General features: G+C 35.6%; 1 protein-coding gene across 1 annotated transcript in view; it reads right to left on the minus strand.

Annotated features, from left to right (window-relative positions):
- Positions 1 to 27030, minus strand: part of baiap3 (BAI1 associated protein 3) — a 46063-nt gene extending 19033 nt beyond the window's left edge. Inside the window, exons 1-10 of the mRNA XM_087809814.1 lie at positions 26885 to 27030; positions 16314 to 16458; positions 6011 to 6098; positions 3323 to 3406; positions 3101 to 3208; positions 2142 to 2201; positions 2005 to 2071; positions 726 to 939; positions 597 to 641; positions 388 to 465 (exon numbers count right to left, since the gene is read on the minus strand). Of these exons, the coding sequence (XP_087665940.1) occupies positions 388 to 465; positions 597 to 641; positions 726 to 939; positions 2005 to 2071; positions 2142 to 2201; positions 3101 to 3208; positions 3323 to 3406; positions 6011 to 6098; positions 16314 to 16453 (884 nt within the window). The 5' untranslated portion in view covers positions 16454 to 16458; positions 26885 to 27030. The remainder of the gene's footprint in view (positions 1 to 387; positions 466 to 596; positions 642 to 725; positions 940 to 2004; positions 2072 to 2141; positions 2202 to 3100; positions 3209 to 3322; positions 3407 to 6010; positions 6099 to 16313; positions 16459 to 26884) is intronic.
- Positions 27031 to 27564: the final 534 nt, after the last annotated feature.

The raw sequence follows: 27564 nt of genomic DNA on the forward strand, positions 1-27564 counted from the left end.
ACTGTAACTGCAAGGTTGGTTTGACTTACTACCACAACTGACTCCTTCAAGAAGCATCTTAAGACATTTATTTGTTCAGGCCTTTTTATAATAATCTTATGGCTGCTATTTGTGTCAATGTGTTTTCTTACCTTTTGTTTAATTTGAATGTATTTTTAACTACGTATTCTTCTGTTGTTTAAGTACCTTGTGACCCTGGAAAAGTGTGAAAGGTGGTTAAAAATACAACTTACTTATATTACATAAATTCTCTTTGTGTGAATTATTTTACGAAATGAGATAAAGTTTGTAGTTGTGTCTGTTTCCCTGTCAGTGATAACCATGAATATGATAAAAACAGGGTTTTTTTTTTTAAACAACTCAGGATGTCGGCAGTTTCACTCTTACCTTCCCATTCCTCGGAGTCCACTGACTTCATTGAGTTTTTTACAGGCTTCTGCTACGGAAACATCGTCGTCATGATCCCTGAGGATACCAGAAGAACATTTGCCAGTTAAGGTGTGTATTCAGGAACTTGACTAAAGGCGTTTGTGCTCATAATGATGCGACATTTAACATGGTTTTAATTTGAAAACAAAAAGCACCGTTAATCTCACCATATGTCCAGATGCAAAAGGTCGTTGTGGACGTCATCGATTTCACTGTTACACAAGGACGAATCGTGAATTCATTTATTCCAGGTAACATTTAATACAGAAGAGAAACTTTGTTGTTCGTTAACTTACAAGACAAAGTGTTCGTCCCAGATGGGGTTGAGTGTCTCCGGTTTCACCTCCGTCACCTGAATGCACCGCGCTGGTAAAACCTCTTTAGTGCTGGAGCGTTTCTCCAGCTTCTCCTTCCTCTTCCTGAAGCTGAACCTCCTCTCTTTCTTTTCCTCTGTATCCCGAGAACCTTGGCCCACCAGGATTCCCAGCATGCAATAGGGGTCACTGTACCCTATTTGGTAACATGAGGGACAGTACTTCACTTGGAATACTTGAGAGTATTTCAGGCAAAACAAAAAAAGGAAATTCTAATATCTGATTATTAGTCTCAACTGACCCAAAACCAGAGCCTGATTTCTGGAAACTTTACAAATACTAGGTAATAAATTTAAGAACAATTAAATATACAGTGGGTAAAGATAAATCCTAAAGTATATATTGTATTATAAATGGCTATAAAAGCGCTTTGTTACCCTGGTCTAGAAAGGCGCTATATAAATAGAGATTATTATTATTATTATTATTATTATAACAAAAACGGAACAATAAAAATCTAGAATCCAAAATGATTGGAATGTATATTTTAAGATATGATAAAAAAAAAAGGTTAAACAATGACAATTACAAAATATTTCTTCAAATATATAATGATATCATAGACAAGAAAAAAATGTATATTCAACTTATATATAATATTAAAAAAATTAAAAAAACAAGACGAAGCAACAAAGAGTTGTATAAATAAGGGAAAATAGATTTTTAAAAAAAGGTTCCGTTAAAATAACTAGACTGTGTAACAAAACTGAGAATTCAAAACTATAATACATAATTTAATTCTATCAAATATATGCAGGCCTTGAATGTACTTTAAAAATAAAGTGTTTTTGCAATGAAAAAATGTATCTCAAAGCTTCATAATAATCAGCTTAAACGCTGCTTTTTTGACAATGCATTAAACACAAATAAATAAAAGCAAAACACATAAAAAACTAAATAAAACAAAAAAACAACAAAGCACAGCATTCAGTTATAAATATAAAGACACCAACACCAGTAAAAAATACTGAGGGGAAGAAAAAAACAACTTTCCATCTTAAATATGCCAATTGTAATGTTTTGCCTAATGTCACATTTCAAAATCAACACTCAAATTAAAATAATAAATGTAAAGAATTTTATTGTAACAATAAAAATGAAAAAATATAATAATGTTTCTTGCAAGGTTTTAAAGAGAACACACTTAAATGATATTACTATCTTTTTATACACATGATATCTTGGAGTTTAAATGTCTTACCGTTCGCATCCTTGGCCATCAGGCTCTTTGCCTTTAACACAGAAACTCTCAAAGAAAAACTGGCTCGCTGTAAATAAAAAAAAAAAAAAATATATCTAAGTTACAAGGTGAGCTTTGAAGTTTGAACTTTGACTCACCTTCGATTCCTGAACTTTCTGGAGGATGATCTCATGCTCCTCCTCGCCAATATCAAACACCTTACACATAAAAAAAAAGAACATTGAGGCCCTTTTTAAAACCCTAAAATGTCACAGGTAATAGAATAAAAGGCACATTGACAAGGCTCTGTATCATCTTTGTGTGGAGCCTTCTATCAGTTTGTTTTCATGTCTTAACAAGAAGGATCTGTCTCGCCTGCAGTTGATTCAAAACTCTGCAGCGAGAATTCTGACCCGCTCTAGTAGAAGAACTCACATTTCTCCGATCCTTAAAACTCTTCACTGGCTTCCAGTTTCTTTCAGGATCAACTTTAAAATTCTGGTTCTTACTTTCAGATCTATTCATGGTCAGACTCCTCCTTACATCACTGATCTGATCCAGCCTTACACCCCAGCTCGGGCTCTGAGGTCTGTGGATCAGAATCTACTTATGGTTCCTCGCACACACCTCAGGACCAGAGGAGAGAAATCTTTTCAGGCTGTTGCTCCTAAGCTTTGGAACAATCTTCCTCTATCTTTGCGCTTGATGGATCTACTGACTCCTTTAAGAAACATCTTAAGACGTTTCTATTTGTTCAGGCTTTTCCTTGATTTTCTGGAACTCTTGTGTTGTTCTCAGTATTATCTTGATCTTTAAAGTATATACTTTATTGAATATCGTTTTGATTGTTAAAGCGCTTTGTGACCCTGGTCTGGAAAAGCGCTATATAAATAAATATTACTTACTTACTTACTATTAAAGTTGAGGCTGAGACAATCCTTAACATCACCTGTGAATGGACGCAATATCACAGCTGAACATCAGCATAAACTGTGACGGGCTTTGATGTTTGATCAAGTCTGAGTCGAGAGCATCTGCTCCAAAGAGTCTCTGAAAACATGTCTCTATGCGTACAAGAATATGAAAACGTAAACTGGCGCGACCGGGCGATAAATACCTTCAACAGGTACGTGAAAAGTTCTTCATCGCTGTTCACATGTTCTGGTGAAGGGACGCCCACTCGGTTGACAACCGTGTACACAGCTTCCTCATAAAGGAGGTCCAGCTGCGTGAAAGCAAAGCACTTAATAAAAACTAAAAAAAAAAACCTCTCCTTCTTTAGAAGAGCCTGTGATATTAAAGGGAGCTCAAAAGTGGAAAAGTAATATCAAACGCACACCTCCGTTCTGCTGCTTCTGTCGGTGATGAAGGCTTGATCCACATGCTCCTGAGGCGGCGGGACCGTGCACGCTCCTCGTTGACACTGTGTGGAGAAAACTCAAATCCATTTGGATCCTCTTTGTAGCTCCAGATGAAGTTCTACGATTAGAGGGCTTTTCAAAACTTTCGAAAAAATCTCCAAAAAGGAAGTAAAAAAGAAGAAATATAAAGAAATAACGGTCCTTGTACCTTTTGTTCTTCCTTTTTTTTTTCAATTTAGGAACACAAAATTGTGGCATTATTCTTATTTTCAACATCTTTAGCAAGGTTTTTAACATAAACAGTCATCAAATTGGATTTTGTCTTGGTTTTCCCATTATGGATCTTCATGCTCCCAGAAAAAAACAAAGAATCCAATGTATATTCATATAAAATGCAATAATCTTTTTAACATCTGCAGCATTACAAGGTTAACCCGAAGAAGGAAGTCAACACACTTTTGAGATTTTTGATGATTTCGCTAGTTTTCGCAACCATCATCTCATCCAGGCTTTGGCCAACCAAACCTGCTAATAAGGCTAAACTTCTGCTTTTTGTGCACCTTATATTCATTCATATGTTCAAAAAAATATCCTAACATTCTCATATATCAGATTCTTATATGTTTTTTCTTGGAGAATAAAAAAAATCAGTAGTAGGAAAACACCAAAATGCAATTTTAGGGCTGCAAAAACCCTGCTACACATAATGAAAAAGAAAAACAATTGTTTGTTTTTTTACCAATATGTTTTTCAAAAATAAATATAGAATGAACGGAACATACCCGGACCAATTAAGTCCACATTGTTAATCCAATTTAAATTTAAAAAGCCCTTTAATGAAATTATTATTTAATTGAAAATCAGATTAAGAGATTAAAGATAACAGTTATTACAACTTTAAATTATGAAAAGCAATTAATCACATTGGTTTAATCACGCAGTTCAAATCTTTTTCCCCAAAAAATTACTGATGCATTTAAAAAGCATTGCAATCGTAGCCAAGGATCAAGTGATTTTTTACAGCTAAGAAAATAGTAAAAATGGGTATAAATTATCAGACAAACATAAGTATAGAGTTCTTTACCTGAAATGTTTGGAATGACAAGAAAAACAGGGTTAAGATATGAATGCTAAGTTTAGGAGGTTCTTCTTCGTGAGTTCAAGGACAGAGTGAAACAGTATTTTTAGTTTACTCTATTAAAGAAATAGTAAGAAGGGTTTTCAGGTATGTGCAACTGGAAGGTGGCTCTGGTGCAGACCGTGGGTTCTTTGTAGACACATCCCTCAAATATTTCCTCATTTCATGAAGTTTCATCCAGTGGATTAAAAAAGTGAGAAAATGGTTAAAAATCATTGAAACCAAAATTAGAGGCTATGAATGGGAAAGACTATATAATTCTGTCCAGCCAACTTCTGCAGTGTATCTAAGGCTATATCGCAGTGGTATCTGAGGCAAGACTTCCCTCTCACCTGAAATCCCTTTTCAGATTTTCAGGGGGGAATACAGAGACATTCCCTGGCCAGACAAGTGCAAAAGTCCAACATTTTCAAGTCCTAGTTCAGTTTGAAATGCCGTGGGCAAACCCCTGAGGGTCTTAGAGAAATATTTTCTTTGGAATCTTTGCTTTATGTGAAGGAGAAGCAGTTGTACCAAGTTCTCCTGAATAGCTAAGCTCTGGACCTCTTGTGAGTAAAACATATTTAGATCACCTGTATCTCCGTAGTTCAGCCACTAACCAAATAATGTGAACACAGATCAACCAATTCTTTTTTTTTTTTTTTTTTTACTAGGGGTGTGTATTAATACAATATGTATCAAAATACGAAGGCAACTATACAACATATTGCGATATCTAGCTGTAAGAACAAGGATATATTTGTAGTATTATATATTTATAGTAAAGTACTTAGTACTAAGTACAAATACTAGCTTTAAAAGTCGACCGTATCCTCTCGTCCTCAGTCATCGGCAGGATCTCGCAGGGTTTCGTCCATTAGCTGCAGAGGATGTAATGACTGACTGCTGCCATCTAGCGGCTGGGCGTGTAATGGCAACACAAAAATGAACAAACGTGTGAATACTTGCCTGGTAAGTGTAAATTATTAATTGAAATAAAAACCATAAAAGATGTATAATGAAAATAAAAATGATTGAAAGTTGCCCTCCCTCAAGAAAATGAAAAAGAAACATTGCGATAAATTGATGTTTTGATATTTTTTCACACCCAGAATAATTACTGGCCGTTATTTGTTGCAAATATTTTCCCATCAGAAACATCTGTGACAGTACAGGGATAAGTCCTGGTGATCCGTGAGATGAGGGATTGAGGAGTTAATAGAGAAACGATCCATCTTTGATTTTTTAGCCAAGGATTGTGGCGTCAGGATGTGTCGAGTTGAGGAGGCGAGGATGAGACGATACGATGAAGGCTTCGATGATGATGATGATGATAAAAAAAAAACAATTACTCAAGAGGTGACGCAGAAAAAAAACACCGAAAAGATGCAGAGGATGAACAGAACCGCCGACAGCTGAGCGCCGTCACTCACACCGTCCCCCCCGGCTGTCCGAAAGAGACGTCATACTGAGGAGATGAGTGACAGCGCGGGCGACTACTCGTTAGGGAACAGACGGCCAAGGTGAGAGTTCGGGGGTCGAGGGTTACCTCGGCCTGGGCGGCCCGCAGCATGTTCTCCTGCTTCTGCAGAATGGTGTTCATACGATCGAAGAACTCCATGCTCTCCTCGGAGATCCTGCCAAGAGAGACAAAAAAAAAAAAACAGAGTTTGGCCAAAATTGACTAGAAACTTTGAGATGACAGTTCAAATATATATCCGGCGTAAACACATGAATCGCCTCCCGTTTCCACACACTCGTCTGCCCGCAGCGATAATGAAATGTTTCCTTGTGAATGTTTTATTGGGGATTAATCAGACTCGAGGATTCATTATGGCGTTAATCTAGACGCTGCTGTGTGCACAAATGAGAAGCCGGGGTTTTTTTTTCCCTCCAGGTGCGAGTGTAACTCTGAACTTCCACTCTTCGCCCCAGTTGTCATGGTGATAGATTCACCATCGGCGGAGGGGGGGGGGATGCGAGTTTAACACCTTGGGAATCCCTCCATCCCTCGCTCTTCGCCCCCAAACCTTCGATGCAGGCGTCTGGATGGAGATCACAGGGGCAGGCAGAGCTGTCGGGATCAGCCTCCTAACCCCCCCCTCCTCACACACACCACCTCTCCAGCCTATATTCTCGACTTCCTGTCATATTATGCAGAAGCGTCGTCCACGGAGACCGAGTCACGCTCCTTTATTAGCGTCGTGGCATCCCAGCAGGCTCGTGGCAGCCCATCCGAGCACCCACTGACTTTCCTCGTGGTAGGGGGGAGCAGATGGCAAACCCCCGAGGTATTGACGAAGACTAATGGCAGCCATGCTGAGAGAGCCGACCCAGTGTCATCTCTCCACCACAAACTTGCAAAAGAGCAGCTTTAAAAAATAAAAAAACGTGCACAAATAAATGTATTCAAAGTTTGATTGTACTCGTGTGTTTCATTTGCGTTCTTTATTTATATGCAATTTTATGGTAATTTCTTCCTTTTTAATATACTTTATTCAACTATTTTCATTTCACTTTTTTTCAACATTGCAACAAAGTTTAGTCTCCAGCAGCGGAATTCTGACAACATCAATTCAGATTAATATTTGTGGCTCTGTTTCTGTTGGTCACGCTCATACAGGGAACAAAAAAAAACTGCAGTTCCAAACTAGATACTACTTCTTTAGAATTTTAGATAGCAAACTTCTACCTAACCTAGATATTAACCCTTTCTTGGAGCTGACAAACTCCAAATAAAGATTTTTTTTTAATTATACTTCAATCAACTTTTTGTCGTTTTAAGTGGGAAGATGAGTGTGCGGATGCTTAAAACGATATTTTCAATAAATGTCCAGATCAGAATCAGAATCCTTTATTTGTCCCGCGAGGGGAAATTCGGTTCAACAACAGCCAGAGTAATATACCAAGAAAAATAAAACACCCAGAAATAAAAAATAATAAAAAGAAAAAGAAAGAAAATCTAAATAGAATAGAAAATAAATAAATCTGCACTATATTATATATTCACAATCATGTTTACAAAAATAACAAGAAAGGTGCAGTTAAATATTTATCTTGGTGTGTTCTTGTTGTGGAGTCTGATGGCAGCAGGGAGGAAGGACCTGCGGTACCTCTCCCTCACACACCGGGGATGGAGCATCATTCACGCCAATTGAGAATTGTTAATATAGGTTTACATTTTATGTTTACATTTTGAGAAGCACTTTACAACAAGAACTTTCACATTTGATTAGAGAAAGTATTTGCTCAATTCAGTTGTAAAAGCCAGAAAAAGTGTTGTTTCTTCAAAAGAAACAATATATCATTGTTCCTACAGTATTGCAATATATCGTATCATCACACATGTATCGTGATGCGCATCATATCGTCAGATTCTTGCTTATAGCCATAAACGAACGTCACGATATATTTAGCTCACTTGCAAAATTCTTTGGCATCATATTAGAGGACACTGAATTTTAGTTGCATTTTAAGAGATTTCCAATCTCTTGTGGTGGAATTATTAGAACTGAAAGACAAAATATATCCAAATATCGGCTTTAAACTGTATCCTCTTGTCCTCAGTCATCGCCGGGATCTCGCAGGATTTCATTCTTCCTTCAGCTGCTGAGGACGTGATGAATGGTGCATTCTAACAGCAGGAATTTTAATTGCAACACAAAAATGAACAATTTTTGTAATGTATGTTTTGCATGTCATTTGTAAAAAAAATTAAATTTCCAAAGTGGAAAAAATGATTTGATCTAATGATGATCTAAACCATTGAAATGTAACCACAAAAGAACCATATGATTTGAAAGTATATTTTAGAAAGTATATACAAATATACAGTATAAATATAATTTAAATCCTACAGTGCTGTTTATTATGGATACAGTAATGTGCAAAATAAATAAACATCCAAAAAAAATATACCTATAGAGTGTATTTGGAAAGTATTTACAAATGATGATGTTACAGCCTCATTCAAAAATGGATTCAATCTATTTTCCTCCAAATTCTACACAAAACACCCCATTATGACAATGGGATTTTTCAAAGAAAATTCTGAAAATATAATATAAAAAGTTAACTATCCCATTTGGCTGTAACATTGACATACAAATACATTTAAACCGCTGTGATTAGTTTCCAAATTCAATGTACATATACCTTAAATACCGTAAAAGTCACACGGAACTATTGCTTCAAGGGAAGATTTTTACTTGGAGTAAAGAACTACCAAATAATATGAATGTTTTTATCCATAAATATTTATATACACGCCAAAACACTGGCAGTATTACCACATAAATGCATTTTAAAAGCTAGAGGGAATGAAGTATAAAAACAAATGCATTTCAATCAGTCAAGTATGTTTATAGAAGGTCCAAAGAGCATCCAAACTTAAAAAAACAAAACACTTAAAAATCACTCAAATCTCTCGTTTTCTGATTTCAGACGCAATCATTGAGAATCAAGAAAGGCTTCCATAATAAAACACTTTGAGCCACGACACATAAATAAGAAACGGAAAAACGTAGTCCAGTCCAGGACCAGGTCGATTGACTTGAAAAACCTGTAGTAGCGATGGAATGACAAAGCTTCATGTAGCATTATCCTTACTTTTAGAGTCCCCTAGATGTCACCGTTTGTCCTCAAATGTACCGTTTTTAATACACTATTGATACATCATTTCAGATGAGAGCGCCACCTTCTGAGATCTAAAATATATGACAATGCTTCATCAACCCATCACTCTTCTAGGATACATTATAATACTTCAAACAAGGAAAACATCCTTAATTCATCCTTGTTTTCCGCCACTTACTCACGCTTTAGGGGCTGAGAAATGTGTCATTCGAGTCATTAGTGTCTAAAAATAAAGAACGATTTGATGTTCAGTGAAAACTTTCTGGAGCTTCGGTGGAAGAGAATAACAAAACTCAAACGATGCAAATCCTGCCAATCATGAGATCGCACTTGTGCGAGCATCCTTTAACCTGCTCTTAAAACACACACACACACACACCTATGTACACATCAAAAACAACAGGCTGCTTTGATGTTGCTAGGAAACAGCCCGGGTTTTTTTTTAAATATCACTTTATTCTAATTTATGTTTTTGATTCATTCAAACGTTTGTTCCGTTTTTGTGGGCGACAGTAAAACTAAGTAAACATAAAAATGCTACCTCAGAGATAATCGTAAACAAGGCTGACCAGACGCAGGTGAGTATCATGGTCCCCCCCCCCCCAAAAAAAAACGTGAACCACAAGACGTCGTTCTAATCCGATTGCTCGCGGTTGTCAGTCAGTCACACCAGCACGTTGATCGATACACAACAGTGTGTTGCGCTGAGATTACACAATCCAATTGGCAGGAAAAAACATTGTGAGAAAAAAAAGTGTCGTTGATTGGATGAATTTCAAAAACCCCCTTTTCATTTGATCCTCTTGCATAGGTCAGTAGATTTGCATGTATACATGAGCAGGAGACTCCAATCAGTGAAAATATGATTGTGTGAATACATTAGAATGATTGTTGAATACATTAAATAAAGACATTGATATTGGTTTTAGTTTTTAGAGCTTAGTAGATGAGGGAGTTTACAAGAGAGTTCCATCTAGTGGGCTCTGTAAAAATGATTCTGCTTCATGAAGCTTTGTGAAGATTTATCGGTCGATCCCGATATATCGCCATTTGCTTTATCATCTTTTTTTCTTTTTTTTTTCAAAAAAACATCATTTTTTAACTGATGGCGCCACCTACTGAGCTTTCAAAATAGTACACTGCATCATGAAGCTTCACCAATACAGGCCAGAGCATGCATGGATTCCATTATAAGAAAGAAAAAAAAGAAATGAACAAATTGAAGCTGAACGATTCATCGCATTTGCGATTTAATCGCAATTTTATAAAATATGTTATAATCACATAATCTAACTGATAAATTACACTGAATTATTTTGAATGACAGGAGATGAACTTCACGATGACCGAGATACAACAGTAAAAAAAATGTGCTAAGAAAAAGGCAGAAAGAATGACCAACTTTCTTTACTCTGCATGGAAGTTTTTGTGATTAACTATTGACTTATTAATACGTTTTTAAAGTATTTGCAGTTAATATGTACAAGGCTTTAAGTTATATGTTGTGTTTACATCTGTAACTGCTGAACCTTCTCTGTTTATTTCAACGTATGCTTAATTTGCCTTTATCTTAAAAAATGCTTTATAACTTCATCTTAACAATCACAAAGAAATAAATGTTTTTGTAAAGTGAATAATTTACTGTATTAGAGAAAAAATACAGAAAAACAGAAAAAAAATTCTCATCATTTTCATCACAAACACAGTGCTAAATCCCAACAAACATAGTTACAGTTACTAGTTACTCCTTTCAAAAGTAACTCTACTTTAATGTATTTGTTACTTGCATAAAGTAACTTTCCCCAGTAACTAGTAACTTTGAAAGAAAAAGGCCAAGTGCATACTATTAAACAAAGGGTAACTAATGTGTTTATTTGAGGGTCTTAAGCTTTTTACCATAACCACAACCACTTTGCTGTGATTGGTCAAGCATCAAGGTTTTTACAGCAAAAGAAAATCCAAAAAGTTACTGCAATGCTTTTCTCCAAACACTGCTGATTGGAAACTAGAATGAATAAAAAACAATAAAAAGTAAATACTGTATAAGGACTTATAAGACTGTTATGTAACTGTAAAGAACTTTTCATGAAAATATGGGGTTATTTAAGACACTTTTCATATAAGACTTTTATGTAACTGTAAAGATCTTTTGATGAAAATATGGGGTTATTTAAGACACTTTTCATATAAGACTTTTATGTAACTGTAAAGAACTTTTGATGAAAATATGGGGTTATTTAAGACACTTTTCATATAAGACTTTTATGTAACTGTAAAGATCTTTTAATGAAAATATGGGGTTATTTAAGACACTTTTCATATAAGACTTTTATGTAACTGTAAAGAACTTTTGATGAAAATATGGGGTTATTTAAGACACTTTTCATATAAGACTTTTATGTAACTGTAAAGAACTTTTGATGAAAATATGGGGTTATTTAAGACACTTTTCATATAAGACTTTTATGTAACTGTAAAGATCTTTTGATGAAAATATGGGGTTATTTAAGACACTTTTCATATAAGACTTTTATGTAACTGTAAAGAACTTTTGATGAAAATATGGGGTTATTTAAGACACTTTTTATATAAGACTTTTATGTAACTGTAAAGATCTTTTGATGAAAATATGGGGTTATTTAAGACACTTTTCATATAAGACTTTTATGTAACTGTAAAGATCTTTTGATGAAAATATGGGGTTATTTAAGACACTTTTCATACAAGACTTTTATGTAACTGTAAAGATCTTTTGATGAATATATGGGGTTATTTAAGACACTTTTCATATAAGACTTTTATGTAACTGTAAAGAACTTTTGATGAAAATATGGGGTTATTTAAGACACTTTTCATGTAAGACTTTTATGTAACTGTAAAGATCTTTTAATGAAAATATGGGGTTATTTAAGACACTTTTCATATAAGACTTTTATGTAACTGTAAAGATCTTTTGATGAAAATATGGGGTTATTTAAGACACTTTTCAAACAAGACTTTTATGTAACTGTAAAGATCTTTTGATGAAAATATGGGGTTATTTAAGACACTTTTCATACAAGACTTTTATGTAACTGTAAAGATCTTTTGATGAAAATATGGGGTTATTTAAGACACTTTTCAAACAAGACTTTTATGTAACTGTAAAGATCTTTTGATGAAAATATGGGGTTATTTAAGACACTTTTCATATAAGACTTTTATGTAACTGTAAAGATCTTTTGATGAAAATATGGGGTTATTTAAGACACTTTTCATATAAGACTTTTATGTAACTGTAAAGATCTTTTGATGAAAATATTGGGTTATTTAAGACACTTTTCAAACAAGACCTTTATGTAACTGTAAAGATCTTTTGATGAAAATATGGGGTTATTTAAGACACTTTTCATATAAGACTTTTATGTAACTGTAAAGATCTTTTAATGAAAATATGGGGTTATTTAAGACACTTTTCATATAAGACTTTTATGTAACTGTAAAGAACATTTGATGAAAATATGGGGTTATTTAAGACACTTTTCATATAAGACTTTTATGTAACTGTAAAGATCTTTTAATGAAAATATGGGGTTATTTAAGACACTTTTCATATAAGACTTTTATGTAACTGTAAAGAACATTTGATGAAAATATGGGGTTATTTAAGACACTTTTCATACAAGACTTTTATGTAACTGTAAAGATCTTTTGATGAAAATATGGGGTTATTTAAGACACTTTTCATACATGAGATGTTAATCCATCAACGTCATGTTCAAGAAATTTTCAGGAGACTGGAATAAAAGAGTTAAATAAAGCACACGCCAAGTTCTTGTTCTTGAGTTGACGCGACATTTACATTACCTCACATTCTCTAAAGCGCAATTATAATTCCCTTTTAACAGAGATGAAGCCGTCATGTTCTTTAACCTGAACCTCTTCAAATCGGAAAGAAAAAGTGAGAGAAATATGGTGTTATTCAACTGTAGTCACATGACAAGAACGGATTTAAGGTCCTTGAGGCTGTCGAAAAGGAGAAATTAATGAGACAGAGGTTGGGAACATTAATAAGATCATCAAAAACACCATCAAAAACAAATTGAAAACCAAATACAAGCAACCTAATGTGACTATAGTGACATTGAGATACAACAAACTTTAAGGGATGTTAATGGAGAGACATATTAATGATCATCTGTTGTGATTAATACATGTTTTTTATTAAAGAGAAAGACAAAATGAAGGATAAACTTGAATATGGGTTGAAATTACCATTGATATTGCGCCACATTGCTATTTTTGTCTTCTAGGCTGTCTCTTTTTTTTTTTCCAGATCTCAACGGGTATTTATTTCAATTTTAATTGATTGGAAAAAAAAAAAGACCGAGGGAAATATGTTAATAACATCACGCTTCACAGTCAAGTCCCAGAGAAGCAAATCGTGAGAGCTAAAAATGAAGGTGAAACCTCCAAACAATTAAAGGCCATATGAAACATTCAAACCCGTTTCGAAAACTTGCTGTAATGATGTCCGGGGCCGGATTTAAATAGATGGGAAAAACTTCCGGGAATTAATTCAGGAGTTCGCCTCCGAGGGACAACCGTGATCTTATTGAGAAAGTGGTGGCGCCGAAACTTTCTTCTCTTTTAAATGAAAAGAGAAAGGAAAGGTAGGTCAGTGTATAAATAATGAAGATGGTTTAAATGATGAGCTCTCGGTTTTGAAGCGTCTGAGGAATGGGAAGAAGGTGAGATGCAAGATATTGGATTTGAAAAAGGGGCTCCTTTAAAGGACAACAACAAGGATCGGGATCCACAACTACAACGTCATACAGTTAAATACAAGTTATCGCAATTTTATCTTTTATTTACTTACAAAATAAACAGTTGGAAGCGAGATCAAGACTTTATTCTCCAACTTCCAGGAAGACCAAATATGAAATTTGTACAGTTCAGACATCAGTAAGCATATATAGTACGCCTTTAAATAATTAATCAAGTTGGATGCCTTTTAAAAAGAAAAGTACTGAGAAAGCTGATGGTGTAAGTAGGATGAAATTATACGAATTCAGTTAACTGTCATAAGTTGCTTTTTTCACACACTTTCTATACATGCACGCACTTGGACAAAAACATTATTATGGGCTATTGAAGCTTTATGAACCTTGACTTTTTTTCTCAAGCTCTCAGTAGGGGCCACACACGGTCTAAAAAATCATGTTTTTATCTAAACCAAAAAAAGTATTACATTTGAGCTACATTTAAAAAGCACTTTGATATGCAAAATTAAAAAACTAAATTCATAGTAAGTAAATAATTAATTTATAGAGCGCTTTTACAGACCAGGGTCATAAAGCGCTTTAAAAAAACAAAAAAACCATACTCAATAAAATATATACTAAAAAGGTCAAGATAACACTAGAGTCAGTAGTAGATTCTGATCCACAGACCTCAGAGCCCGAGCTGGGGTGTAAGGCTGGATCAGATCAGTGATGTAAGGAGGAGTCTGACCATGAATAGATCTGAAAGTAAGAACCAGAATTTTAAAGTTGATCCTGAAAGAAACTGGAAGTCGGTGAAAAGTTTGAAGGATCGGAGAAATGTGAGTTCTTCTACTAGAGCGGGTTAGAATTCTCACTGCAGAGTTTTGTATGAACTGCAGGCGAGACAGATCCTTCTTGTTAAGACATGAAAATAAACTGTTGCAATAGTCCAGAAATGTGAACAAGGTTTGTACGTTACACGCAAAGTGACCATGACACGCGAGACAAATTCCTAAATTCCAAAGTAAACATTTGCAGACAGCCTCCCTTGGCTCACTCATCCCTTACGTCAAAAAAATGAACTTATTTTTCTCCATAAAGCATCAGAAGTGACGTGAGGCACCAAGTTAAAAATAGACATCATTGAACGTGAATATTCGCGTGGTAGCAATGGCACGTGTTCAGGTTGCTATAGTAACCTCAGGTTCATGTTAGTATTGTGGCTGCAGTTTTAAGATAATGATGGGGAAAAAAAACAACAACATGTAACAATGTTTTATATCCATCTGTTGCTGGGTTAATGCAATCACGACAAAACAGTTAATCGCTTTAGCCAAGATGGTAAAAAAAAAAAAAACCTGAACCACACAGTTCAAAACAAGCGCGACTTGATTCTCGAAGTTCGCCGTCTCTCCGAGAACCACTCCGTTCTAGAGCCGATTATCGGAACAAGAGATGGGTCAGGCCTTCACTCGACCTTTCACAGATGATAGATGATGACTGGATACTTGCCGAGAGCTCCCATGGAGGTGCTCATGGGAGCGTTTTACTTCACTGAACAAGTACAAAAGGTAGAGACCTTTTACATGTTCAGTGAATTCGCGAAGAAAAAAAAAAAAAAAGAGGTTGTGCTAATTAATGTTATTTCCAGATCAAATAATGCATTGATAACAACAAGAATCACGATAAACAGCTTTTTTCCGACAGTGTTATCAACACGGCAGTAATAAGACTTGTAGATGAGGTAGAGACTGTAGATGATGCACTTGGAAACAAAAACTATTGTTTTCCTTGCTTCTATCTCTTATTGCTTCCTAGAAGAGCGCCACCTGGAGTTTGCCAACCCGGAAAAATCTCTATTTACAGCAGGGGTGTCAAACTGGTCCGGAAAAGGGCCGAGACAGTGCAGGTTTTTGTTCCAACCAGTCAAGCACACATGAGTTAACGAATCAGGTGTCGGCTTAAACAAGCAACAATCAATTGAATACTGTATCCAGACGCCTGATTGGTTCAACTATATGGCTGGATCTAAAACCTGCACCGTCTCGGCCCTTTTCTGGACCAGTTTGACACCTGTGATTTACAGTATATTAGCTACATCATTTTTACAAGCAACAGGTTTCAACCCTGTGGAATAAAAAAGTCGCTGGAAATGACGGTAGTAAAGACTCAGGAAAAAGAACGAGTTCAGTCAGTCCAAGCACCTCTGGAGTGGAGTTGACCTCTGCTTTATTGAACGATGAATCACACTTACAGCTAACTGAAGGTGTTGACAATTCCCGCCTTCCTGAAACACTCGATTGTACATCAAGTTAAAACTAGCCCTCGTCTTGGTCTCGGCAACAAACCCACCTGGCTTTTCTAAGAAAAAGGAAGTTGTTTTGTACGCCACATGCGGCCTTTGTGACACGTTATTGACTTGTGAAGCACAAGAAGCCACTGTGGAATGATGTGTTGGTAGGAGTGTCTCACCTGCGAGGCAGGGGTTCAGGACCATGTGTGAGGGGACTGCCGGCGCCGGATGTGGATGTGGACTCCCTCTTGCTTCTGAGCGACTGACTCCTCTGAACCTGTCGCAGCACACTACTCTTCAGGTCCAGTAGTGCTGTCATGATTCCTGCCGGAAACAAACAAATGCAAGATTGAATCGTGACGATAATCCTCGTGAAATTTTTACCTCCATTCTTTTTTCGACAGATGCATGTGTTTCACTTTACAAAATGTGACCAGTTTTAAGATATAGTTACATGCCACTAGTATTGAAAGGGCACCTAATGTGAAGACCCGACTCTCCTGACTTATTCACATGTTGTAAATGTTGAAGTCGTCTTCTTCAAAATGCAGTAGGTCGTTCATCATGACGTTGCTGCGTTTTGAAGTTATTACTTCTACCGTCTGAAATCTCGCCAAACGAGATAACGGTTTACATTAAACATTCTGACATCACTCTGGTGAAAATCTCCTCCCCTAAAAGTCCTAAATCGATTAAGTACCTACATGTTAATCGTGAAACAAAATAAATATTTATGTAAACATAGTGAGAGTTACTTCTGCCCTTAGTTGTTTTTGTAATGTCTACATTAAGCAGGAAACTTATTTTTATTATTCGTTTATAATGTACAAAAATGAAGTTTCAGGGGCTGAGTTGAAATTTACGTGAGTCCTTGAATGCAACTCGTGTTTTTGTGACCAATCAGAGCAGAGAGAGAGACGAGATATATAATGCTGTGTCTCAAATCGCATACTTGCGTACTCAAAGTTAGTATTTTTAGAGCGTAAGTGCGTCTCAATTCTTAGTATGCGAAATATAGTGCGCCATACACATTAAATTGGCGTACTAAAACGCCCACACAACGGAGTATGGTTCGATGGACACCATCTACCCTAAACGGCTGCCATCTTAATGACGTTTTAAATGAAAGTTACGTCATATCTATATATATATATATACACACATACATACAGGTGCATTTTCAGCAGCAGTAGGAGGATGACACGTCTTTGCTGCTGATACCAGCTTAAATATCTCGCGAACATTTCGATTCTCATATTTTTTCTTTATTTCTTTTTCCAAACTTGCAAAACGTGCTGCCAGCAGGTGGCGATAGCGTTTCAACAGCTGGTTGAAACCATCGTTTATAGAAGTATAAGAAGAAGCTGTGGTGTCATTTACGTTTAGTGCGTAGCGGCAGCGTTTGATTTGAGACATACTATCTGTTGAGAATTTACGTACTGGTTAGTACGTACACTATCCTGATGCATACTAACTTCTAGTATACTAAGAGAAGTATGCGATTTGAGACACAGCATAAGTCTTCATAAGCTGAAACGGAGCATTTTAAGTGGGGGGGGCTTAAAGGTATTTTCTAATGTAAATATCTTTATTAAATGAGAGTTTTGTGCAAAACGAAACATACTGATTAGGAGATTCGAGGTCCTAGAACAATTTAAGAGACACTTAAATCAACACATTAGGTGCCCTTTAAACTAGATCATAACTAAGAGACTTAATGTTAATAATTACATAAAGTATACCCCTCTGCACTTTAATGTGCATTTGTTCATAGTATTAGTTTTTAACAGCGTACTTTTTTTCAACCATTTGTTGTTAAAAGTGTGAAACATGTTTATCTTCTTTTCAGCCATTTCAGCAACAACTTAATTAATCACAATTTATTATTTTTGATGTCTGAAAATGAAAGGAAAACAAGAAGACAAAAAAAAAAAAATTGGTGCCATGTTGGTCAAAATAAACAGGCAGCATTTTTAGGCTGTAAAAAATTACAGTCAAGAGAGGGGGGTGGGGGGGGGGGGGGGGTCCGTGTTGTCATGGACACGGGCGACCTCGCGAGACAGCTGTCTCAACTGTTGCACACCTCATCAACAAATTTCATTACTGGACTCACTGCCTGTCAGTCGGCCTGTCGTCAACCCGTTTCCACTCTCTTCGCCGATGTGCACGGAACAACTTGTTACTTGAGACGAATATTCAGGCCAGAATTCATGGATTGATACAGGAAAAAAAAAGTTGAATATACCAATATTGTTAAGGAAATACCTTTAAAAAAAACTGGTGAAGCTAACTAGTATTAATTTAATCTTGAATTAAATGATTAAAAATGCATCACAGATCAAACATAATTATGTATATTGGCCGTATTAACCAATTTCTATTTCAATATTCTTTCTTTCTCTATATTTAATGTACAAAATAACCCCCTTATATGCCAACATATATGCTAATTATGTATATTGGCAGTATTAACCAATTTCTATTTCAATATTCTTTTTTTCTCTATATTTAATGTACAAAATAACCCCCTTATATGCCAACATATATGCTAATTATGTATATTGGCAGTATTAACCAATTTCTATTTCAATATTCTTTTTTTCTCTATATTTAATGTACAAAATAACCCCCTTATATGCCAACATATATGCTAATTATGTATATTGGCAGTATTAACCAATTTCTATTTCAATATTCTTTTTTTCTCTATATTTAATGTACAAAATAACCCCCTTATATGCCAACATAGATGCTAATTATGTATATTGGCAGTATTAACCAATTTCTATTTCAATATTATTTCTTTCTCTGTATTTAATGTACAAAATAACCCCCTTATATGCCAACATATATGCTAATTATGTATATTGGCAGTATTAACCAATTTCTATTTAAATATTCTTTCTTTCTCTGTATTTAATGTACAAAATAACCCCCTTATATGCCAACATATATGCTAATTATGTATATTGGCAGTATTAACCAATTTCTATTTCAATATTCTTTCTTTCTCTGTATTTAATGTACAAAATAACCCCCTTATCTGCCAACATAGATGCTAATTATGTATATTGGCAGTATTAACCAATTTCTATTTCAATATTATTTTTTTCTCTATATTTAATGTACAAAATACCCCCCTTATATGCCAACATATATGCTAATTATGTATATTGGCAGTATTAACCAATTTCTATTTCAATATTATTTTTTTCTCTATATTTAATGTACAAAATAACCCCCTTATATGCCAACATATATGCTAATTATGTATATTGGCAGTATTAACCAATTTCTATTTCAATATTATTTTTTTCTCTATATTTAATGTACAAAATACCCCCCTTATATGCCAACATATATGCTAATTATGTATATTGGCAGTATTAACCAATTTCTATTTCAATATTCTTTTTTTCTCTATATTTAATGTAACAAATACCCCCCTTATATGCCAACATATATGCTAATTATGTATATTGGCAGTATTAACCAATTTCTATTTCAATATTCTTTTTTTCTCTATATTTAATGTACAAAATAACCCCCTTATATGCCAACATATATGCTAATTATGAATATTGGCAGTATTAACCAATTTCTATTTCAATATTCTATCTTTCTCTGTATTTAATGTACAAAATAACCCCCTTATATGCCAATATAGATGCTAATTATGTATATTGGCAGTATTAACCAATTTCTATTTCAATATTCTTTCTTTCTCTGTATTTAATGTACAAAATAACCCCCTTATATGCCAACATAGATGCTAATTATGTATATTGGCCGTATTAACCAATTTCTATTTCAATATTCTTTCTTTCTCTGTATTTAATGTACAAAATAACCCCCTTATATGCCAACATATATGCCAATTATGTATATTGGCAGTATTAACCAATTTCTATTTCAATATTCTTTTTTTCTCTATATTTAATGTACAAAATAACCCCCTTATATGCCAACATAGATGATAATTATGTATATTGGCAGTATTAACCAATTTCTATTTCAATATTCTTTCTTTCTCTGTATTTAATGTACAAAATAACCCCCTTATATGCCAACATAGATGCTAATTATGTATATTGGCAGTATTAACCAATTTCTATTTCAATATTCTTTCTTTCTCTGTATTTAATGTACAAAATAACCCCCTTCTATGCTAACATAGATGCTACTTGCCTGACAATAACAGTAGACCAAGGGGGTAAATAAAGGCTAGGTTTTAAATCCTTTGAAAGGTAAAACAAACAGGAAATAACAAGCAATTTTCAAAGGGCATTATAACCTTCAATAGTATTGTAAGGACTGCCAAAGAAAACCGCGTAATAATACTGATTATGGTCTAAAAGCTGAATTCAAGGTATGATACACACAGGACCTGCCATCAGAATTGTTAAGATCAATAACAATACTGGAGCAAATTGAGGTTCTTGACATTTTCAACCACACAATTCCTTTGACTACACAGGGAGCAGTTACTAGATTGCGTAGTAAAATAATACCTTTCTTTTGATATCAAACAGCCTCTTCCAGAATTGGTTAGACAACGGTTACTGACCGATACAGTTATTTATCATCTACAAACAGTTTTCTTATTCCCTCAAGTTCAACTGTTGCTTCCATTTCTCTACCTTTCCTCTAAGGACTGTGGGTTGTGAACATCAGGCGAGAGTGTTGCTCCCTCTTCGTCTGACAGGTTGTTGATTCTCTGCTGTCAAGTGTCACAATCATGACGGAATAATAGCTAGGTATACACCGTCAATGTGACACAATGGGATTTTCTCGATGTGACGTCTCCGGCAGCTTCCACAATCGGTCAAGTAGCATGGTTGTTTCAATTAGCGGGGAGGGTTTTGTAAGACTTTCTGTGAAAGTTCCAATAGATGCTTATCAATCAAACGTTTTAAAGCATATCCTAAATAGCGTAATTAAAAAAAATGATGAATGCACAGTTGCGCAGTGGTTAGTAGTAAACGTACTCTGACACATTTGTATTGCGTCTGTATACAGTGTTTGAGTATTGGAGTATTTAAAATATCAATCCTATCAGGTCTATGGAGTACTTTAGATCTGAAAATGTACTGTGGAGAGGATCAGGCTTGAATCTCAAATAACAGGCAAAAGACTTAAGGACACTGTGCCAATCCAAGTCAAGGAAGTTCAGGAATATCCTGGAAGATTAGGAAACAACCAACGTTGGAATCGTCTACTTGTGAAGTGAACGATTGGCGTCAACCATCCATGAGTGTATCTACTTAAAACAGCTACTCACAGGTACTGCAATAGGAATAATGCAAGAACTAAAGTGTATGAAAACAACCAAAGGACAAAAGAACTCGCTAAAAAGGTCTGAAAATGTTTTCTTGTGTTATGACAAAACTACCTGCTAAGCTAAAACGCATGAAAGGAAGTACATTTTATTTGAACAACAAAACAAAACACAGTTTGGTACATAATGTGACAAACAATGCATTTTTAAACGTTTTATTTAAACAAATAATGTTTGAGATCAGATCCAGAGGTTTAAACGCAACTTTAATTCATAGTTCAAGTGTTTAGTATAGTTTATTTATTCAGGCTTTTCCTTGATGTTCTGTAACTCCTGTTGTGTTATCAGTTTTATCTTGATCTTTAAAGTATATACTTTATTGAGTATCGTTTTGATTGTTTAAGTGCTTTGTGACCCTGGTCTAGAAAAGCGCTATACACAGTAAATTACTTACTTGCTTATAGTTATTTCGAATTGGACCAGATTTAACCTGCTGTATGTTCAGATTTGACATACAAGTTAAAGTGACGCATGCACAAAAGATCAGCCGCGTTAAGCTTGCGGCTAAAAATGCATCACCATTTGTTTAGCGATTAGCAGTAGCTAGTCTTTATCTTGCCATCATTACAACTTTAATGTGTATTCTATGATAATAAATTGTTAAAATATATGTATATAATACCTTTTCCCCCCCCCACTTTCTTTAATTTAACTATTCATTTATTATTCTGTTTTTCATGTTCATAAAAATATTTGATACCTTTTCTTTCATCTCCGTTGTATCGAAAAGTCGAGATTTAGTTTGAAATTTTAGTATCGTGACGCCCCACAGCAAGAAGGTTGATTCCAGTCTGAGGCAACCTTTCTGTGTGCGCCAGTGTTTGGGTTAACCTCAGTCACGCTGGTTCCCTCACGCCGTCCGAAATATATACAGAGGTTTATCGAGCACTCTAAATTCTCGGCAGATGTGAGGGTGTGTGTATGAATGCTTCTCGCCCTAAGCAGCCAGGATAGGATAAAAAGTCCCTGCATCCTGGATGAGGGAACTTAATGGCATAAAGGTGAACTCGATGATTAAATTAAGTCAATTTCAATTCCCTATAAGAAGCATCAGCCGGGGAGAAAAAACGCTCAAATGATTCCCTAAATAACGCTTAAGTTGAAAGCTGGAGCTTCGATGAAGAGATGAAATGTCTCTGCGAGTGTGCAAATTAGATTGCGCTGATGGAATAAACTGAACATCAGAGAGAGAAGAGATGTGTGAAGGCAAAACAAACTTGCTTCGCTTTATTTTTTTTGTATTGTTCCGTGACAATAAACAATTGCGTGTGTTTCTGATGTTTCTTTTAATTATTTATTATAGTTTCCTACTTATTACTTCTTGATTCTTGTACTATTTATTTATTCTAAATTGTTGCATACTATGGTTCCATTGTATTATTAATGAATTTAGAGAAATCAAATGCTCAAAAGATGGACATTTTTGGAACTAAGTCATGGCATAAACGCCCTTATTAAAAAATATTAACGCCCTTATGCTTCAACCCCTTCTGTCTTTTTGCCTCATTTCCTCTCGTGCAATTTAATCACCGACCCCTGGTGTCGAGTCTTGAGTTGTGGGAAAATTAAAAGATTTCCCTCGACGAAGACTCTCAGGCTCACCATAAACCATTCATAGGACGGAGATATTGGCGTCGCATTTTATGGAAACCATCCATCCATGAAACGATATTTGGTTGTTTGTTTCGAACGCTAAACCGGTTCCAATCCCGCTTGAAAACACTGCAACCATGCACATGATTGTGTCAGGAACATCAGCATTGAGAGGTGAGAAATTGTTTAACGCACAACGCTCCACTGGGTACATAGTATTCCACATGGTCAGGCTCTCATCCTGGTGTCTAAGAGGCCATGCAGCTGTAAAAAAAAAAAGAAGCCCTTTTTCACCCAGTGTTGTCTCTCTTGTATATAACACCTAGTTCATCGTGCCTCACAGCCGAACAGCTTTTTTTCCCCCACAGGTGGTCTCAATTCAATTACTTGGATCGTGGATCCCTCCCAAGTATCAGCCATCACTGCGACCAAAACCAAATGGGTCATAGTGGCATCGCTGGCATAGCGCCGCTGCCAGGGAAACACTATCAAAGCCAAGTAAATGCCTTTTTCCCCAACCTCGGTGGCGACAGTTGTGCCAGGGAAAAAAAAGAAAATCTTGCTCATCAGTGTCTCTCCCCTGTGAGAGCCAATGAGCCCGGCAGCCAAAGGCCCATGCTGATAGAGAAGGAGTGTCTCTATGGTAACAGCTAGGAAAAAAAAAAAAAAGGAAGCTGATAAATACAGGTAAATGGAATCCTTGAGAAGCTAAGACAAGCCTCTGATGGTTGTAGTGTGTCCACCTCGACGTCTAACTGCCCTCTATAGGGGAAAGTACACCTTCAATGTCCTTCTGGCTTCTGCTAGCACTTAAAGTCTTCTCCGGTTTATTTTTCAAAATCTACACATCTGTCACAGCTATTGCAGCATCTAATACATATTGTGACAAACTGAAAAAAGCAAAAGTAATAACTCCAAAACCCCCAAATTCAAATTTAAATATTAGTAATGTGGGTCTTTTTGGAGTTAAAGGGGGAGTCTATATGTCCACACAACAGTTATTTAAGACACTTAAAAAACATCCAAATACCTCCATACCGCTCGTCTTTAATGTCCCTCTTGTATTGAGGAATTGTTATTTAAAAGATATCTAATTCAAGTTTTTTGTAGCGGAAGCTCCCAGTTTCTCAGGGAAAATCTCATGCACTGACAGAGGAAGAAACACTGGGAGATGCAACTTAAAAAACAAACAGAATACTCTGAAACCAACCATTAGTATCCATTTAAGAACACAAGCAAACGAAGAGCTCATTAAAAGGTTACTAGTTAGCAATAATTCCGTGTCTATATGAAGCAGGAAATCGGCTGAAACAGAATTTTTGCAACTCCTTTATCTCGTCTTCCACACAAACTGCAAGATTAATGTCATTAAAAAGGGAGGCTTTTGAAAAAAAACGACTGACAAAAGCATGGGTAGTGAATAACTCTCATTTTGCCTTTGAGTGTGGACATAGATACACAAATGGTTAGCGTCATATACAATGCACTGGAGTTGTAGTCAGAGACCAAGGCCGTAGAGATAAGGACATTTCCAAGGCTGGACGCTTCTATTGTATCATCAGTATGTGTCTGTTTGTACAAAACTATTTGCCATAACCACACCCACTACGCTGCGATTGGTCAAACATCAAGTTTGTCACCGCGCGTCATCAATCCCGGAAGTCTCCACCACCAAGGGACTCGTTGTATAAACAAAGCAAGGTGTGATTAGGAGCTGGTTTGTCATCCAAAAAAGGTCATTTTTTATAGTGCATTTCATTCCAAAACGTACTTTTTACGATGCAACAAAGGGGCCTTTTCAGTATTACATATAACACAAAAAAAAACGGTGTATTTGAATTTAAAATGATGCAATTTCTCTGGTGAAATGTATGTTCTGAGCATCCATACAGAATACAAGAATCGAGATATTGCTTAACCATTTTTTGTTATTGAACTGAAGATAAGGGAAGATCGTGCCAATTAGTACTTGACCTATACATGGTTAGTCATACTTATAGTATGTTTTGTTTTTTTTAAAGCCAAATCTTTTCCTCGTTTTGACAGAAAAAAAACCTCTCCTCTTCTCTCCGGGAAAACACAAAGGCTTCCCATCGTGTCCTGGAATCGCCCCTAGGGACCTCTTTACGTGTCCAGACCACCTGATACTGAGACGTTCTGATTGGTTGAACGGTCCACATTGACTGGTCCACGTCTAACAATGTGGTTCTAGTTAGAGCCTCTCGCAGACGACTGAGCTCCTCACTTTATCTAGACCCCGGGCAGAGTGCTACATGTGGCCCCTTGAGTGCATTTATGTAGCCCTCATGAGGTCAAAGGAAAACCCATCAGAAAGGTCAGGTCGAAGTGAATGTATTGTTCATTACTCAATGCTAGTCAACCTCGAATTGGGATTTATGTGTTTAAGGACTTTTCTTTCATTTTTGCAAAAATATTCTAGTTAATATCCAAGTTAATACGGTAAAAAGTGATTCTTTATTTGAAATAAAACTGTAACAATTAAAAAATAAAGATATTTAAAAAACAATAAAATAACATTTTTTGCATATCTAGCTTATAGTTTTTTTCTATTATATTCTCACTTTTGGCTCCTTCATTTTTGATTGACAGCCCCTTATAACTGTCACGGTGTCAAATATGACCCCCTGAAAATTATTTTGCCACACACAGCTGGGTCTTTTGTCACTACCCATAGCCTAAAGTTCCCAAGTGATGCTTGTTAAAACACAATAAAAGAAGCATTTTGATTCGCAATTGCTTTGCTCTTGACCAAAAAAAAACACGTTTTTTTTTTTCAAGAGAACTGTGTGCACCTGTACATGACAAATAAATCTTTAGCACGCCAGGCTTCGTTCTGACAATTCTACTCCCAAAAGCTTATCGAGCGTTGTTGTCAAGGCACATGACAAGCAGCTTGACTAAGAAATTGATTTGCCAGAAAAGGGAAAAAAAAGAAAACCCATCAGGAATTGACTGTTGTGAGGTTTTCTTTTTTGTAAAGGGCGTCTATGGCTCAGCCAAGCTTTGGAAAACACTCCAAGCACAACAATAGACATTAACAAAAAAAACACACAAAACATTCAACGTGATCAAAGTCTTTTCAGCGACAAAATAATTGCCACTTGTATCGTTGTTTTTGGGACACAAACAAGTCACAGAAAAACAGGCTCCAAATTGCCTTTTTGTCAACAAAACCAATGAGTTACATAATGCAACAAAAAAAAAAAATACAAATATAACCATTTCATTGAGGCGGTAGAAGAGTTTCTGAAGCTTGAGGAGTCACAGGAGTAATAAACCTGGATCTGCTGTATAATATTAGGCGTTAATGATTTAATCATGACTAATGGACTCTGGGTTTATACGTCAAGTGGAGCTGGGACCTTTCAGGGGAAAGTGAACGAATGAATTCGACTCGGATGATCATCTAACAGATCATCATCTCCTGCTTGAACCGTCAAAAGTTGCACCTTCTAAAACACTTTATTATTTACAATGATTACATTTAGTTTCTGTCTGATGACAATGAAGTACTTGTGTGCGATTGTGTGTATCACTAACTCTTCCTAAAAAAAATATATAGATATTTAGGTTTAATACATGTATTAAAGAATTTTTAATTCAACATTTTTTTGGGGTTTCAATTCGATAAAAACAAAAGTTCAAATGGATGTCATTGGAAGGATTTCATGCAACAGGTGCCACCTAAAACAGTTTTTAAAACGACCACACGAGCAGTAAAATGCATAAGTTGATTTTTTTTTTTTAAATAATATAAATAAAGTTAATAAAAAAAACGTCATAAATCATCAGACTCACCTGCGTCTGCTGCTGACAGTTCCCCAAACGTGCGAGATGTTTTTTTTTTTCTTTTCTGCTGCGTGTGTCAAGAGTTGGAAGCTCAGAGGTGGAAAAACCTGGTCAACTTGGCAGGAGATGTCGCTTCAGGGGTTTTCTACTTTTGACAGAAGAAAAGCTCAAAATCTCATTTTTACTCTGCGAACGAGCTCACGTTTGAACCGATGCAGCCTCCCATATATGGGCACAGGAAGCGAAGGCGCTTACTTCACTGACCGCAACTCGTGTAGGACAAACGAGCGATTTCTCTCTGGCTCTTTTACGCCACAGCAAAAATAATAAAAAAGATAACGTAATAATGCAGTGATTTAGATAAATGTATTAAAACGTTCAAAACTACCTCTTTTTTTATTTAACTCTGTATTGTTATAAACGAGTTTATAGCTATTTTTATTTATTTATTTAGAGCTAATCGCTTTTAGAACTTCTAAATTTGAGTAGAAAAATAAATGGAAATATCTACAAATTTCCTTGTTAAACATTACAATTTTCACTCTTATTTTTCCACTCTTACTCTTATTTCTAAAATATTAAGTTAACCAAGCCCCAAAAGTACGTTTAATACATGTTTTAAAATCGTTTCCATTCGCGATTCAATCCATTCACATGTCAAATAAATGTTTATAAATAGTGTATAATCT

Source organism: Callionymus lyra, chromosome 15 (genome assembly GCF_982586985.1).
Source record: "Callionymus lyra chromosome 15, fCalLyr1.hap1.1, whole genome shotgun sequence".
In the NCBI taxonomy this organism is placed as follows: domain Eukaryota; kingdom Metazoa; phylum Chordata; class Actinopteri; order Syngnathiformes; family Callionymidae; genus Callionymus; species Callionymus lyra.